Source organism: Haliaeetus albicilla, chromosome 9, assembly GCF_947461875.1.
Source record: "Haliaeetus albicilla chromosome 9, bHalAlb1.1, whole genome shotgun sequence".
Classification (NCBI taxonomy): domain Eukaryota; kingdom Metazoa; phylum Chordata; class Aves; order Accipitriformes; family Accipitridae; genus Haliaeetus; species Haliaeetus albicilla.
In genome coordinates, this window is record NC_091491.1 from 8,845,002 (window position 1) to 8,863,552 (window position 18,551).

At 37.2% G+C, this 18,551-nt stretch overlaps 1 protein-coding gene across 1 annotated transcript in view; it reads left to right on the forward strand.

Moving 5' to 3' along the window:
- Nucleotides 1–18,551, forward strand: part of RABEP1 (rabaptin, RAB GTPase binding effector protein 1) — a 53,648-nt gene that overhangs the window by 25,929 nt on the left and 9,168 nt on the right. The window contains exons 5-13 of the mRNA XM_069791435.1: nt 3,454–3,573; nt 6,580–6,715; nt 7,489–7,667; nt 8,627–8,752; nt 11,392–11,859; nt 14,077–14,181; nt 14,945–15,061; nt 16,393–16,491; nt 17,962–18,102. Coding sequence (XP_069647536.1) covers nt 3,454–3,573; nt 6,580–6,715; nt 7,489–7,667; nt 8,627–8,752; nt 11,392–11,859; nt 14,077–14,181; nt 14,945–15,061; nt 16,393–16,491; nt 17,962–18,102 — 1,491 coding nt within the window. The remainder of the gene's footprint in view (nt 1–3,453; nt 3,574–6,579; nt 6,716–7,488; nt 7,668–8,626; nt 8,753–11,391; nt 11,860–14,076; nt 14,182–14,944; nt 15,062–16,392; nt 16,492–17,961; nt 18,103–18,551) is intronic.

An 18,551-nucleotide genomic window follows, 5' to 3' on the forward strand; every position in this document is an offset into this window, starting at 1 on the left:
TGTGTGTTCTGTGATTTTTATCATAAAGCAATGATTTCTAAGAAATCTGTGCTGAAAACTTTGTGGATTTTCTATAAATCTCCCTTGCCAACTCAAAAAAGGTAAATACTTTGTTCTAATGATAAGCATGCTTACCTAGTGATTCATCTTTCAGAAAATGTATTGGTGATTTGTAAAAATCTCTTTATCTTCCTGTTCGTTGTAATACCAGATAGGTTTTGGGTTTTTTGTTATCACAGATGCTAAAAGCAGTCTAGCTATAGCAGCATGTACTTCCATGCAAGTTCTCTGCCTGGGAATGACTGGGCTCCCTCTGGACAATGACTTGGTGGGAATCAGTCCTGCCCACTGGCAAAATTTGGCTAGTCCCTTTTTATTCAGACCTCATTTTCCATTCAGGAAATGATCTGGTTTGCTGTTGGAGCTGTGATGACTATAAAGACTCCTCTTAGCACAGTTGTGTCAAACTCTGAGTAGCAGAAATCTGCAGAACAGGTTATTTTGCATATAGAGAGAGCAAGAAAGGACAAACCGCCTGTTATGAAGTGTGCTTACTAGTCAGAAGAGGGGAAATTGGAAGGGGGGAGTAATCTGATTTCTGTGACAGAGTTGGCCATAACATCTGATGCACAGTAAGCTGCTTTTGTTGGTAATGATAAAGAACAGCGGAATAGATTTAGAGGAACTTTGAATGGTTTACTCCTACTTTAAAGAGAGATTCTCAAATTGTGTCTGTGTTTTCTGCTTGTCTTGTTTTTAAGGAACAAATTCAGGTACAGTAATGCCTGAGATTTCTCTAGCCAGGTTTTTATTCTGAAAATGTTGGTTAGAGTAACAGTAAAGGATGTTCAGGCTAGCAATGCAATGTTTTGTGTAGTGGCTTGGACTCATTTTTAGCATGTTCTGTCGTGTCATCTTCACTCTGTATCTGAAGATCCCTTGCAGCGTGTTCTTCAGCTGCTGTGCTGGGGGAAGCAGGTTTTGCTGGGGCAGAAGTGGTTTGGGTGCTTTGTTTTTAATTAGCTCACGAGTAAATACAAGCTGATAAGGTGTAAAACCTTAGTCTTTGGCAGTCAAATTAGTTTGGCAAAAAGTTTGAAGGAAATAAACATTTTAAGGATCACACCTCTGGAAGAGTCTGAATAACGCCTTTTAATACAGGAAATGTGGTGCTGTGGCACCTCTTGCCACATGTGACAGTATCGTTATGTAGCATTTTTCGACAGGATAGATATTTCATTAAAAGTTTGAGTGGGAACTTCAACCTCAATTTGGGCATCTTGGTAATTATACTTTACCTTCAAAGGCAGACCCAGTGACCAGCACTCATTTTGTTAGCAGATAAAGGCTAATTCTGAGTGTTTAGTTCAGTATCATACTGAGCTTTAATATGGATCCTAACCCCCTCTTACCTTCCCCCCCCCCCAGCCCTTTTTTTTAAAGGAAACATTTGCAATATGTTGCAACCATAGTGTCAAACTTCAGCTCTGTCTACCAAGCAGTAAAAGCTAGAGCAATTTTTCTGTCATGTGGGATTTGATACAGTTTTGTCTTTCCAGTTGGTTGCTGTTCAACAAATATGATTTTGCTTTCAGAGAACTTTCTGTTTCTCTGAACTGGTTGGTTCCAACATGGATGCATTTGTTGCTCTGTATTCAGTGTTGAACCATGTGAAATCAGACTGGTGATGAAATATTCCTGCAGTTATCATGAATAATTAGGAAAAAACTTATTCAGCAGTCTTAAAAATGTTGGGCTCTCTTTAGTCCATATGAGCCAGCTATAGGTAGCATTAAATGAATAGAACTGATACAATAAATAAAATATAAAGCAATCTTTGAAGTTGAACTCTTGCTTCCATCTCTTCAAAAAAATGTGACTGATGAGTTGCTGGCTGCAAGTGACAGGGTATGTATGTACATGTGACACCGTCACATGTCCCTGGTATTGAATTCACTGCGTCATGTGATGTCCCTCGCTTTCCTTGCTGATTTTATTTGCACTCTTTGGACAAGCAAACTAGCAGTGGCAAAATGTAGCAGAAGTGAATGGAACATGAAGAAATTTAATTTTGTTTTGTCTATAGAGTTTTCTTTAAAGCTTTTTAGAGCCCAAGGGCCTGGTAGCAGTTGTATAATTGACAGGTATTGCAACATTATTTTATTTTGTCTATTCATTTTAAGTTTAGAAAGCTTCAATGGTTAAAAATATTGTCTATTTTTCTTCCTGAAAGTCTTGCTCAGAATACAGTTGTCAATAAGCTTACCAGAAACTGAAAGTCAAATGAGTAGCCCCTAGGACCTGCATTCTAGTCTAGATTTAAAACAAGACATGAATGTTATCTTTTAGCGGCTGTCTTTGCTGATCAGGTTAGGAAAAGTGTCATCTTTTGAAACTTCAGCTTTGGGACACTGTTCTCTGCCTTCCCTCCCCTGCTGAGTTCCTCCAGTAGAAGACAGAGAACAATTGAGCATTCTGAGCCTTCATACATAAAACAAACCAAATTAGGTTGCTTAAATTCTTCACGGCTTGAAGAATTTTACTGTGGTGAATATTTAGGCATTCTGCTTGCTGTTGTAGAGTCTATGGGAGCTGTTACTTTCACTTGGGAAGTTTTTAGTGCATCCATGAGGGAAAGCCAGAGCATTTAAGAAATGGGGAAGTTGGGGCTACTCTTCGCCATGTGCAATTCTGAATTTGAACACTGAACACTCTCATTTTAATTCTTGCTATATTTGCCTGGCTCTTTCTCTTCACTCCCCACCCCCAACACCCCCCATATCAGTCTTCTCATTCTGTTATCCTGCTTTGGTCTTTTTCAGAACTACTTTTTGAAAAAATCATGGAGGTTTGATAAATTATCTGTATATAGTTTTGAAATATTTAGTACAGTAACACCCAAACCTGATGCTACATCCGTAATAATTTAAAGTTGAAAAATGGTCTTCCAAAACAGAACAAAGCTACACTATGCATTACTGTGCAGATCCTTTTTCTGTTAAGTTCATGAGTAAATGAATGGCCAATAACTCACCATGCAGTTCTTGTGTTACACTTTTTTTTTTATGTGCTATGTGGCAGCAAGTTGCAGGACAGTTAGGCCTTTAATAACAGAAAAGTGTACGTATTTTGAAACGCCTGGTCCGTAAATTTTCTCTCAAGTATCAAGATTGATAGATTTACTAACATTCTCTTTAAAAACAGATATTCATGGCTTAATCCATACATGGATTTAAAATTTAGCTACATTTTGTGAATGGAGTAGTATCGGCCTGTTGTCGTAGAGAGGACCACTGAACTAAATAAATAGCAATAAGGCGAGTATTGAAAGTGGAAGTTTAGTCAGCTATTTTTGTTGGCGTAGACATTTTCTCCAGATGTCTCTGATAATGGAAACTGTTGTGGTGAAAACTATGATAATGTGTTATTCATAATTTATTGTGTTAACTTCAGGCCCAGGAAGATGCTGAGAAGCTGCGTTCGGTTGTGATGCCTATGGAGAAAGAGATTGCAGCACTAAAGGAGAAATTGACAGGAGCTGAAGAAAAAATAAAAGAGTTAGAAGCATCAAAGGTGAGGTGGAATTGTAACCGTACCCTAATTTATATCTTGCATTGTGCTAGTTTGATGCAGATAAGTAAAGTAAAATTTTGTAAGAGAGAAAAAGGTGTGTTGTGAAACTCTTCATGCGCAATACATCTTTCCTCCTGTAGCTCAAATAACATATTTGGCCTATATATGTTTTCCCATCTTTCTGTTTTGAGGGTTGTGTTACATATGCGCGCGCGTGTGTGTGCGTGCGTGCGTGTGATCTATGCTTAGCTTAAATTTCATGGCTTCAGGTCTACTTGTAATAAAAAAAGAAAAAGCTCTAGAAAAATAAGTGCTTTGCACCTCTCCAACAGCCTGGCCTTTAGATTGTTGTCATGCTTGCAGGCAAAGAAAGATTTGCATTTGGCAGAATTCTTTTAATCTACTTCCATCCAGCATCTGCTATATTTCATTTTCTAATCCTGGGCATAAAACTGAGGCAATATCATCAGAATTTTTATATCTTAAAATTTAAGCAGATCTCAGATTCATAGAAAGGGGTACTGGTCATTGCTGTCAAGAAATAAATGTGAGTGATTTATCTAGCAATCTTGTATTCTTCAGTTGTGTCAGAACCCCTGTTGAACTCTCTCATCAGCTGTGAAGGGTAAATAATATCTACATCACTGCAAGATAGTTGCATTTACTGTACTGTTTTATACAGAAATGAAGATGTCTTCTGTTACAAGTATTTCATCTTGGGAAGTCAAATAGGCTGAAATTGCAGAATAGGTTACCATGTGGATTTTTGTAAGACATATAAATAAATACCTTCCTTGTCTTCTGTATTCTCATTTAAATCATTTAAATAGATGTTCATCACTTGCTAGAATTCTTTCTCTCTCTTTTTTTTTTTTTTTTTTTTTTTTCCCCTTCCCCTTTTATCCCAACTTGGAGGTCTGTTTGAGATTTAGGAGAATGGTGTAATTCATTTAACAATCTAAAAAAATTGTACTAGATTGAGAGTCCATGCTTGAGTGTTTTCCTTCTTCATAGATTCTTTGTGCTTTATAGGTCAAATTTTTGAGATTGAAATGTTCCTAGGAATAATAGTTCTCCAGGTAGTTCTGCTTTTTCTCTTGATGCAAATAACACTTCCTTTCTATTGCCAGGATGAATTTGGGGAAGATGAGGAAACATGAACCTTCTCTTCTTGCTTGCTTCCTTGCTTTCAGAATGCTTTTTTTTTTTCTCTCCTTTTTATCTTTTCTTCTATTCTTAAGAGTAGTCTAGAACTTTTCTTAGAACTTTTCTGAATTTGGTTTTAAAAATCATAGGTTGTTCTTGTCTCCCTCTTTCCTTACAGGCAAGGCCTGAGTAAAATTGATAGGGTTTCAGGACCAGGAATTGTGTTGGTGTCTTTGTCAGTCCTCTAAAATCTGAGCATGGCATTCTATGAGATGAGTAAAACACAAGCACGCATCTCTTGGAAAAAAAGAGAATAATCACTTTATCCATGCTTCCAGTTTATTGGGGGATTGTTTTTAAAGAAGTCTCACTTTAGATGGTGATTCTTACCAAAGAAAATAACTTAGGCCCTTGATTCTTACCTCTGGTCACTTCCATTTCATTATCCCTTCTGTCTGAAGTTGCCGATAGTCCTATTTCAAGTCACCTTTTTTAGCTTAATGGGAAAGAATTGCTGTTTTCTATCTAGCAAGGAGATGTTTAAGCACAAACTTAGTAAGCTGTTAAAAGTACTTTAATCTATGGCGCTATAAAAATGCGAGGTATTATTTACATGATTTATATTACTAGACAGGTATGAGGACTGATGTGCAGAATGAGCAGTATATTTGGCTTTTCTGTTGGTCATGATGAAATCCCTCAGATCTGCTTGAGTCATGTAATTTTGTTTCTCAGTGTGGAGTATTTAGTTGGATTAGTGAAACAAATGTGTTTCTTTTCTCTCCCTCTCCCCCCCTCCATCCTTCCCGAGGGCTATTCTCTGGGAGTCAGATTTTTCTATTTCAAAGGCTAAAATCCTAGCAGATAGAAAAGTTGGTATCCTAGGGCAGGAGAAGCTGTCCCTGCCATCAATGGCAAGTTAAAGCCTAAGGGCTGTCTTGAACTCTGAGTCAGTGTCTGTGGCTCCCATACCGTGTTGAGGAAGATGAACAGCAGCTCTGTGGAGCCAGTTAGGAATTGCCCGAAGGCTTTTGTTTCCTTTAAAATAAAAACTCCTGTGATTCCTGACTCAGCAAACTATAAAACTGAATAGTGCCATAAAGAAATCATTCAACCCGTTCCTTGCTCCAAGATGGGATCCATTTCTACAAGCATTGTGTTTGACAGGTATTTATATTACCCTGTCTTAAAAGGTTCTCACTGGAGATTCTGCAGTCTCTGCAGGATGTTCGTTCCAGTTCTTCTTTAGCTTTGCTATTTAAAAAACAAAAAAGAAGAAAAAAATCCTAGTATATTTCTTCAGTCTATTTTGATGTTATTACTTTTCATTTGACAGATTTTCCTTTCTTTTTGTAGCAGTCTTTCATGGGTTTGAATGCCTGTTTTCTTGTCTGTCCCCAAGTTTTCTATCTTCTTAGGCTTACCATCCCTGGTTTAATTCAAGCTTGCCTCATAGTCATGTTTTCTGACTACTATTATTACTCTATTTTGAACCATCTCCACATCCTGCTTAGTTGTTGGCTTATCAGCACTGATTAAAGGATTGCTTCATTGCCTGCTCTTCTTAGATATTTGCCTCTACCATCTCTGTGCTCAGTGCCGCTGCTGTTGTGATCCAGCTGTTACAACTATGATATACCAATATGTTTGACTTAGCAGAATTCTAATGAGTAATTTATTCAGAAATGAATACAAGTACTGCTTGCACACTGGTAGTTGAATATTTGTGATTTCTAGAAATAAACTTGTCCTTCAGCACCTGTACATTAGCCAAACAGGCCACACTATAATGCCTAACAAAAAGGAAATGCCTGAGAGTGTTCCCCCACTGTGATGGTAGATTTCCCTCTTTTTATTCAGGTTAAAGAACTGAACCATTATTTGGAAGCTGAGAAGTCATGTAGGACAGACTTAGAGATGTATGTGGCTGTTCTCAACACACAAAAGTCAGTCCTGCAAGAAGATGCAGAGAAGTTGCGGAAAGAACTGCATGAAGGTACCTATTTAATAACAATCCTTTTGACTATTTAACGTTAAGGATGCAAAAAAACAACATAGTTGTTCATTCTTTTCTGATTTCTTATTTGAATTGGATTTAAAGAAATTGTGGGAGGAGGAAGCAGTGCTTTTAAATGTGAGAGCCCTTAAAAAGTTTACAGAGTTGAATGTGGAGTTCTTTCATGATGGAGAAAAATAGCAGAGCCATTCATTCTCTTGAGGGATGCTATTGAATTTCTGCTAAGTTCTTATAGTATTGCAAGTTTCCTTCTTATTAAAGTGATTTTACTTGTGTCTTTTATTTGTGTACAATTATGAGTGTTATTTCCACAATGTATTGATACGTCTCCCTGAGGTATGTCAATTCTGAATGCCTGGTGGTGGAATGGATGAATAAATGTACATGCATGTCAGTACAGCACAGAATCACTGTAGAGGAATGAAAAATGGAACCTCCTGTTGAAATAAATAGGGACATAGAAGACAGTCCTTTGAAACCAGCACTAAAAAAAGAAACTATTAGAATTCATGAATGAAGTTAAGGCATTAGTCTTCTAATTAGAGTATCTTAAACTGTCAGTAATACATCCCTAATCAAAAGCCAAGTTTGGGAATTAAGGAAATGTCTTATTTCATCCTAAATAGTTGTTGAACAAAGCCTGACTGTTCTTGATTAGAGCAATGATTACTTTTATTCATGGAAAATGCTTCTCTTGGGAAAAGAGGTTAAAAAAATTCTGGTTCAGAATGACTCTTTCTATTTTTGAATAGTCTGCCATCTCTTAGAGCAAGAGCGACAACAGCACAACCAGTTGAAACACACATGGCAAAAAGCCAACGACCAGTTCTTGGAGTCTCAGCGTTTGCTGATGAGGGACATGCAACGTATGGAAATTGTTCTGACCTCTGAGCAGCTCCGACAAGTTGAAGAACTGAAAAAAAAGGATCAGGTTACTTGCTGCTTTCCATTTTCTTTTTTTTTTTTTTTCCTTTTTTTCTTTTTCTTTAAATACTGTAGATTTAATGTGATATAACAGGTATGGAAATCACATGTTGGAGACAAGTTATTTAGGTGTGTTTAATATTTCAAAAAATGATAGCTGACAGTTTTAATAGAAATTCTTCATTTGAATGACAGCCAACAGTTAAAACAGGAACTCTCCATTTGTGCAAATATTTTAATATTAATTGATATAGTAACTTTAAAAGTAATGTTTCCAATATTGTTAAATGAAAAAGTAATAATATCCAGAAGTTAATCTTGGAGGAAGAAACAGTCATCTATGATGCAAAACATCTGGGTTAAGGATGTTAAGATAGCAAGTTTCACTTCTTTCTAGGTTTTTCCAATACAGTATCTAGCTCAGGCATAAATTAAGAGCTTCATTTTAAATTAGCTTATGCAAGTGATTGTGTACATGCTTTATGACTTAGTGTTCTATGATGTCTTTCTGTTGATTCTTTTTCCATATGTTATAGTCCATTGTTTAGAGTGATCAAGGCACTTCTTGTTTAATGTGCTGTTAGTGGGGCTGTTAGTGATGCAAATATGTTATCAGGTTCTATGCAATAGCCAGTGTAACAGCTATTTTTGTTACTTATTTGGTAATCCCTATAATAAGAATTTTATCTAGGTAATATGTCTTTGAATAAAATTATTCTACAATGTGAATTGGTCGCTAAACTTGAAAAGTAAGTTCTTATTTAAGTCAGTTTGGGTGCCTTGTGAAATGAACACTAGGTTTTTAACCAAAAGAATCCTTATGTGATAAGTAGTGGGTTTTTAACCACAAAAATCTTTTCCAGTGCCGCCTTTGTAGCTTAGTTTATCATAAAATATAACATCATGACTACTACAGCAAAATTGAATCCCATTTATATATGTTCTCTATTGACTACTGATTTCTAGGAAGAAGATGATCAGCAAAGGCTTAGCAAGAGAAAGGAGCAGAAGCAAAAAGATTCAGATGATGAAACGAAAGCTTCATGTTCTCTAGCCCATGAGGAAGCCCTTACCCAGCTCTCTAATGAAGAGGTAAAACAATTGGATAGTTCAAAGCAACTTTGAGCACTGGTGCATTCCTCAGGGTGTTCATTACAAATGCAAAATTAGTGCCCTTTAGTCTCTGTAGCACTTAATTCTTACTCAGCAATGAAAAATCTTTGGAGTTGCACTTGAATATATAAATTCTAATAAAGTTTGGAAGACAATACTTTACAATCCTGAGAGGTGCTGTTAAAAACTGTAATTTACCTTTTACTACTGAATGTTTAACTTCAGTAATATTCTCTTTGGATATGTAACCACATTCTAACATACCTAATGTTCAGAATTAAACCATTTATATCTGAACATTCAGCAAGTGTATTGTAGCTACTTTGCTAACCTACTTGTTGAATTCTGTACTAAGCTTACACTGGTTAGACAAGTCCGAGATCACTGATTGTGAAGTTAGCCAGTTGCTTAGCATGTGCAAAATAGTATGATGTGTGTGTCTGTGTGTGTTAAGCTACATCGAACTGTGCGAGTTGAGATTTTTGGCCACATCTGTTCAGCAACCAAAAATAAGCTTTTTTAGTCGAGCCAGTAGCTGGGTCTCAGCACCAAGTTTTTGCGGAAGCTGCTTGAGCTATATTAGTAAACCCATTATAACAGCCAGAAAAAGTGATGACGCTGGATGTCATTAGTTAGCAAGCCATTTGGGTGTTGTAGACAGTCATACACTGGGACAAGCTGAAATTGTATTTGAAATTTGCCTAAGCTTGTGAGGAAACAAGTCCAATGAGCACATGGGTTGGAACTTGGAAACAATATCAAAATGGGCAGTTACTTATCATTTTCCACTGCATTTTGCTTGTTTATCTGATCATCTGACAGGTTCCATTTTGGTTTTGTAAGTCAAAATAGGGACAAATTAATAAAAACAAACCAAGTTTTGTGCTATAGAAGCTTATGTAAGCCTCAAGAGACTGGTTCGCACAATTCGGTGTGAACCAGTATTTTGACTGTTTTGCTTATCCTTTTTGAGGGGAAAAAAGTATATACTTCTAGAGTCTGCCCTTTATTCTTATCAATGATTTATAACAGTTCAGAATACAGAAAGATGTTCAGAATCATAACATCTAAATGTAGCTGAGATCTAGTTCTACCCTTTATCCTACATTAAGGACAGTAAGAATACAACTTTCTATTTCAAATACTGCGTTGCATACCATCACTTCTGTATCCAGATATGCAAATGAGACATACTGATGGTGAACAAAAGTTTTATCTTCTGATGTGGTTTTTTTTTTAATCTCAGTTCCTAGGATACTCTGGAGCCCCTTAATCACAACATTCATTTAATTCTAGGAATTATACATAATGGAAAATTTTACATTTTGAGAAAGGGCATAGTTTCCAGAGTGGTTTTGGTTTTGTTTATGGATTTGGTTTTGTTGCTATTTATGACCTTTTTTTAACTGTACAGGATGTGTTTTACAAGTGGTAATGAATCATATTATTGGTCACATCTTACAACTTGTCATAATTTGACTTCTGAGCTCTTGTCTGTTGAGCAGTTTGCAATACAAACAAATTGTTAACTGTATCACCAAACAGTTGTTGTCTGAAGGTGCAATTTTATATGTCTATATTCTCTTGACTTTTTTGTTATGAACTTGAACTCACATGTATACATGTAAATATAAATATTATGCCTAAAAATGATTAAAACAAGGCATTTAAAACAGTAATAAAAACAGTAGTAAATAATATATAGTTATGTTTTAAACACCTATATGGAAGTATCAGCTGCCTGCTAGTGTCTGCTGGACCTATTTCGGAAAGTATTATTTTTCTCAAGAGGCTTGTTTTCAGTGTTATTTTCTTTACATGTCTAATGGCAAAGCAGAAGTGCATAATATATTGGAAGGTATCTTGACAGCAGTCATATGCTTTTTAAATAAATCATTACTGCTCTCATTTCAGTGCTACAAATAAATGAAAATAGATCAAGAGACTTAATGTGCCTTATATACGTCACAGGATATTTAGTGTGGCTTTTGGTATTGGCATTCCCCAGGATACCTTTCTGTTTAAGCCCAGCCTTTACCCTTCTCATTTTATTTTGTGTACAAATAATCTTTTCAAGAAAATATTTCTTTTTCTTACAGTATTTTGTCAGACACTCAAAGCAGAAGAAAGAAGTCACTTGTCAGTATAGACTAGATTTTAAGTGTATCATTCTTCATTTATTTTTATGTTAATGTAAAGTTTTTTGTTTTACGAAAGACTTCTGAATTCACTTGTAGAGTATTTGCCTTCTATTGTGTATATTATAGTTCTAGAAGTGGTATTGCAAGTATATCTCTTTAGTGGAAGAAGCACCTGGTTTCAAATACTGGAAGATGTAAGATGACTGTGTGTTTGGAAGGAAAATGGATTCTTACAAAAGCACTCTGTTAACAGAAGACTTTTTTGCTTGTTTGTTTGTTTTGGTTTTTAATTCTAGTTGGTACATTTCGGTTCTCTATCCTTTTGTCTGCCATCCTAAGCTTAGTGATCAGATGTTCTTGCCGAAGCCAATTTAAATTTGCCTTTTCCATGCCTGATAATTAGTGTCCAGCGTTCCTCGTGTACCATGCTTCTAGAATGGAGTATATAATTTTTTCTTTCTTGTTTTTCATTTCCAGGAGCATGTCAATAGCACCCATGGCTCAGTCCATTCATTGGATGCAGACTTGCTTCTTTCTTCTGGCGAATCTTTCAATAAATCAGATAACGATATGTTTAAAGATGGACTACGGAGAGCACAGTCAACAGACAGTCTGGGGACATCTGGATCTTTGCAGTCCAAAGCTTTAGGGTACAACAACAAAGCAAAATCTGCTGGGAATCTGGATGAGTCAGATTTTGGACCACTTGTTGGAGCAGATTCAGTGTCTGAGAACTTTGATACAGCTTCTCTTGGGTCTCTGCAAATGCCAAGTGGGTTCATGTTAACCAAAGATCAGGAAAAAGCAATCAAAGCAATGACGCCAGAGCAAGAAGAGACTGCTTCACTTCTTTCCAGCGTTACACAAGGCGTAGAAAGTGCTTATGTATCTCCTAGCGGTTACCGCTTGGTTAGTGAGACAGAGTGGAACCTACTGCAGAAGGAGGTGAGTACCTACTGCATGCATCTGCTGTGACCGCTGCCTGCGTGACAGGCTGCCTGCACATTGTGGGCTGTCTGCTAGGTGAAAACTCGCTCTAATTCACTTTATGCAGAGTCAGATGCGGAAGGAAATAGGTAGCATAATATGTAGCTATTCACTTTTCTCTCTTGGAATACTTCTGTAGGTGAAGCACATCTGACGTAAACTGTATTGGCTGACTCTGTGGGAAGGTCAGCTTTACTAAATACAGGATATTTTTATGCTTAGGGGAGGGTCTGGCAGAGGTAGCTGTTGACCTTGCAAATATGTGAGAGGGTGAAAAAAGATGGGAGAACTCAAAGAAAAGGAGAAAACGGGAAGCTAAGGAAAGGACGTTATAGTGCAACTGGGGTGACTAGGAAGGTGCAAAGATTAACAAAAGGAGCAGAGCTAACAGTGCTGTTTTGTACACCAAGGAGTGTTACTGAGGATTGTGCATGGAGTGCAATTTAGAAATGAGCAGCCAAGATATGCGTAACACACAAAGCTACTACAAAGGAAGCTTCAGAAAGTTGTTGGGGACTTGCATCATCAGAAGCCAATTTCTGAGAGTGACAAGCAGCAGATTAGACTTAACGCTGTGCCAGTTTCAGTATGGGTGACCAAGGAAATTGTTGCTTCTGGGTGTTCTGCCTGTCAGTTTTTCGGCAGCTTTATATGATGCCAGTTCAAAGCTTGCATTTGGTTTCTTGCTGAAAAGAGGAGTATTGTGGGGCTCCTGTGGTTACTCTTGCAGAAGAAGAGAGGCCAAGAAGTAACACTTTACAGGGAAAGAAAAGGCGGGGGGAAGATAACAATCCATAATGGGTGAAAAGGAAGACAAGATGGGGGTCAAAAAAAGTAATGTAAGAATGCAGTGAAAAAGAAGAGGCCAGGCAAAGGACAGATGACATTAAGAACTAGCAATATTTTATTTCCTCACCTTGTTGGAATTCAACTGATCTGCCAATCATTACTTAGGAGGTTTCTCCAAACCTCTTGTAAAGTTGCTTTTTTTGTGTTGCTACTAATTTGTAATATCCGGAGAAATTACGGTGTCGTGATCTTGGAGCTGAGTTAAATCCTCTACTCTTGAGTATTTCCTTGCCCTGTTGACATTTTGATGAAGCTTTACTCCAACCCTTTCTTAGAATTCAGAGAAGAAATGCGCTGCTTCCCACATGTTTCTGGAGGCAGGGTATGTGAATGCCAATCTGTGTGGGTGCGACATGGAGCAGCAAATACAAATACGATTTCAGCTCAAACCTGACTTAGAGCTGGAGCTTTGATAAAACTTTCATTTGTCCCCTTGGCCAAAACTGTTACAATGTCAAAATGGCAGCTGGTTTCCTCTTTGTTTCCCTGCTGCACACCTCAACCTTTCCCCCAACCCCCTCCCTGTTTGGTTTTGGGTTGGTTTTGTTTGGGTTTTTTTGTTTTTTTTTTAAATCTGGCTGTCTTCTACTTTATTCTTTCCCAATTGGTCTTTTAGCTAATTATTCAGTCTCTGATCCTCAGAAATACTGGAGGAGGGTATTAAAAAGTAAATAAAGCTTGATGACTGTTATAGAAGAAAATTAGTACATGCCATTGACAAATATTCAAAGCTCAGTTACAGGAGGAAAAAGATATAAGGAAGTCCTGAGCTGATGAACTGACTTGCTTTTTAATTGCTTTGTGTTGATTTAAAGAAAAACTAAAAAAAAAAAACCCAAAAAACAAAACCCAAACCACACACACACACAGAGACCCAGAAACAAACAAACAAACAAAAAAACACAACCCCCCCGATCAAACACCATAATATTGTGTTTATAATTTGATTTGTAATACAAAATAATTGCATGAAGAAATGCTATGGCCTGTTGAAAGGTTTTCTCAGAGATGTCTGTTTCTGTACAGGTAATTAAGTAATATATTTCAAAAGGACACACTGAATGACTTGATGAACGCTTGCATGTCATGGCTTATTGCTTTTGTGCTAATAGTGGGACTCATGCCAGGAAAAGCTGATATCCTGCAGCTGATTTACATTATCTGTTACTTTTAGAAAAACTTAATCTTGCCATTACATGATTCTGCCACTGCCTTTTATCTGTAATATTTTGTGATCACACAACACACCTGAGAGTGTGTAGCACTCCTGCGTTCCTTGAAGAATATTCTGGCCTTTATGGCAGGTGATAACTCTGTGTTCTCCAGGTGCAGAATGCAGGGAACAAGCTGGGTAGACGCTGTGACATGTGCTCGAATTATGAGAAGCAGTTGCAAGGTATCCAGATTCAGGAGGCTGAGACAAGAGACCAGGTGGGATTTCTCTTCTAGCTTTAGCAAGACTTTTGTAGCTATTCGAACTACTAAGGATGCAACAATGAACCTTCTGCTGTTTTATTCATTGGTTTTAACCGAACAATGTCAGCATACTTAAAATCTGGATAACTTCTGACATATTATTGACATAACCTGATTTGTTATTGGTATGTGGTCATGAGCACCACATGTACATATTTCTTAAGGATTCACCTTGGAGAACCACTTTATCCAGTGCTGTAAGACCATGCAGTAAAGGCATTGTTCTATAAAAAGTGGTGTGCTCATGCTGAAGTCAGTATCTTTCATAATTTATGTTCTAAAATGCTTGTCATGCATTAAATTCTATTATCTTTGATACTGCAAGAATTGTTAACAGCAAAGGACAAATTAGAGGACCTCATCCTAGCAGCATAAAATGACTGTAAAGTATTGGAGGATGTTTGTTTCCTGCCGTATACTGAAGAACAATTTTCACGTGGGTATGAAAGGCATGAGTCACATTCTGCTTTGAAATAAGTGATTGAAGCCATTACATGGCGATGGTCCAGTGCGGTTTGATGTCCCGCGTTTCCTTACAGGTGTAATCTGTGATGCAGGGTGTTTCAGAACAACAACAAAGTTACTTCTTGGTTGCATAACGTTTTGATGGATTTTGTTTTGTGGTTTGGGGGTGTGGTGGGGTAGGTTGTATTTGTGTTCAGGAAATAAATGCTCCCCAAAAGAATGGAAAATTAAATTATTTGTTGTAACAACACAGGTGAAAAAGCTGCAGGTGATGCTGAGGCAGGCTAATGATCAGCTGGAAAAGACAACAAAAGATAAACAGGAATTGGAGGATTACATGAAACAAAGTGCTGAAGACTCCTCTAATCAGGTACAAGCATTTCGTAATCAAGATGGTAGGAATCACAAAATGTTATTCAAAAGTATGTTAACAAGAACTCATCTTCTGTTAGATATGAATGGACTACCTGCTGTAGAGGCAAAAAAAAAAAAAAAAAAAAAAGAGAATTTATAGGGTTAGTTGTGCTCCACCTGAGCCTGCCAGTTTCTAGATAAGTCCGACATGTCTCTGATATCATGTTATCCAATTTTGGCCCTAAAGTTTCATCTCTAATCTTGAAATCCATTACAGAGGTGATAACTGGAATTTGAGTAGTGTTTGAGTCTTGAAGTGACCTGTGTATGAAATCACCCAAATGTGCGAAAGTAGCCCTGTGTTCTTGGTCACTGTCCTTATCAGTAGAAGAGTAGTACTAATCATACTGCTTGCTCTCATCAATACTTGACACCTAGTTAATGGACTTGTGGTGAAGACATACAGTTAATGTGTAGCTAAGCAGGCAATTAACAGTAGTTGGTCCAAAATATGCACTAGACTTCTTTAATAGCCTGCTGAGAAGATTTTTCAGTTTGAGACTAATATGTAACTCTCTTGGAACAATGGAGCCAAATAGGACGTGTGGTAGTCATAGCTTTAAAAAAACAACAACAACAAAAAAAACCCAAACAAACAAACAAAAAACCCCCAAACGTCACAGTCTTTGGCCTGTTAAAGGTTACAGGATTAGGTAAATGCTGTGTACAAGATATTGAATTTACTTCACTTGTGCTGGAAGACTTTCTCTCTTCCACCCCACCCACTGTCCTTAGTAAGAAACAGTAGTCATTAGACAAAGTCTGTCTTAGATGACAGGAATATGTTTATACGTTCTCTCTTTCGGCTGTACCAGGGTGCTCTTAAGTAATGCTTATCTTACTGTTAAGCATGCGTTGTTTTAGAATAACTTAATTGTAAAGTTTTTGAAGATCTCTGCTTTTGGATAAAGGTACAAAAAATTACCTTAAAGAAAATGCTGAAAACTTAGTAGCTCTGCAGTTTCCCCTTCAGTATCTCTGAACTGGCTTACATTCAAGTTTGATTAGAATTAACTGTTTATTTGTTGTTTAGAGTTTGTTAAATAGAATACAAGTATATTATTGGTATAGAAGCACAGCATCTCTTCTTACTGACTTGAGCTGCATTACAGCTTTACTGAGTAAGGAATTAACAAAATAAACTTTAGTGGATTAGTTTGAAATTTCAAATTATTGAAATTTCAAAGTATATATTAGTAATGATAAAGAGAATTTCAATGGTTATTTCTTCTTCAAAATCTGTTTCATGCTTTATATCTTTGTCTGTGTGGGTTTTCTTTTTTTAAGATCTCTTTGCTTATGGCTAAATGTCAAAAGTCAGAGAACTTCCTCAGTGAACTGCAGCAGGCGTTTTCACAAGCAAAGAGAAGCGTCCAGGAGCAAATGGTAAGACAGCTTAAGCCCAGAGATCACTTGAACAGCACTGTTTGTCTAACCTTTGGAGCTCAATGTGTTTGTAAAAGGCTTTGTCTTGCTCCCCAGCCAAGCTTGGCTAGAGAGAGCTGTGCATCTTAACATGTAAAGATACTGATCAAGTGAGCTCTGATAGCAAGTGGTGGACCTGTAACAGTTTGTAGGGTCAGTCTGTCATACTTTCTGTGTGTATGCATATTGATTAATATGGGGATCACTCATCAACTTCTTTTCCCCCTTATTCATTATGTACATTCCATGCCCATTTAGGATCTTATTTCACCTCAGATCTGAAGACAGAATAAATTTTCTCAAGATGATTCTTTAGGATTCATTGCAAGTACCATCACTAGTGAATATTTTCTTGAGTTTGAGATGAACGCTCAATGTTTCTACAGGTCAGACTTTAAATATCAGCCCTAACACCAGGAAGAGATGTCTATGGGAACTTAATTTTTTTAAACTATTTTGAGCATCTTGTAGGAATTAAGCCAAAGAATAGAAATAGGACCTCATTTTCTAGGGCAAAACAAAGTTTAACTTCCTTAGAGCAATTCATTCCCTTCTATATTAGAATCAAGTTTCTTCTTTTTTTTCTCCCCTGCACAGCATTGTGGAGACTAAGAGCATTCATTCTCATGAATCCCAGTATTGCATTTCTGCAGTCTGGGATTGTCTGTAGGACATCAGGACATTGCTTGCAGAAATGTTCTGTTTGATGTTCTGCATGAAAGCACACCTAATGGAGATGCAGGAGATTCAGTAAATGTATTGATCTGAATATGCTTTTCGTGCTGTCCACCTATGATACAAAGGGCAGCTTCTGCCAGAGTTCAAGTCCCTGTTTCCCTATACCGAAGCAATCATTCCTCTGAGAAAAGTTCACTGGATTTTTTTTTTCTTTTGTAATGCAAGCAAAACTATGTTTTCTTTAATCCTTTTTTTTTTTCATAAGGGGTCAGCTATTTTGATGTTTTCCTCAAAAGGCAGTGGGAGGCAGACACCTACCATTGAAAGTTTCAGGATGAATGTTTTAAGATTTTTTTGAATAACCTGATCTTACAGCTGAGTTGTTAGGTGATTTTAATAAACATCACTGCCAGTTCCCAAAACCACATGTGATTTTCCTCCCCTGCCCCCCCCTCTACGAGCACACCTAGCTAATGGATAAATACAGAAGAAAACTGGGAGACTTAACAATGCTATATTTATCACTTGCTTCCTCCTATCTGCCTGTGCAGTTAAGATTGATCTTGCCTTTATTTCTGGTGCATAGACCAGGCAAGAGAGAACTGATCGTGTTGAACCACATGACCATTTTGTTTCCCTTCTTTACAAAGAGTATCAATTCACCAGGCTTTTGAAAGCAATGCTAGTAAATAGATCGTGAAGAGATCTGAGCATGACTCTAAGTGAGAATTTATGCTTTTCTTTGCATTGGAGGCTGTCCTCACACAGTCAAGGGAGCAGGTTTCAGAAGAGTTGGTGAGACTGCAAAAAGATAATGAAAGTCTTCAAGGAAAACACAGCTTGCATGTGTCTTTGCAGCAAGCCGAAGATTTCATTCTACCAGAAGCAGCAGAGGTAAAACACTTTAAAATCATTAACACAAATAATGCACATGACTAGATCTCACTGGAACAATCTTCATTATCAAAAAGCTGACTCAAATAGCACAATGAACAATAATCTGGATTTTAACCCTGTAAGCATATGATGTACAAAATTAGCAGTCTGATCCCACTGTGCCATGAGCATGCTTCAGAGTATGAATAGATAATAATAAAATCAGTTAACTGTGGCCTGACATACTGTTGTCAGTAGAGCATGGGTTTATCCCAGTTCAGCTAGTGTAAGCTGTATTTTGCAACTGGGCGCATAAGCGTTCAGTCACCGTGGCTCCAATGTAGATATTGATTAATAAATTAAGCTAAGTTAGTCACTTTAATTTCTGTCCAGGCGTTAAGACCAGTAATAATCCTGAGCCTTGAATAGTGATAAGCCTTGTTATCCTTTCCATGGCCACTCCCTTA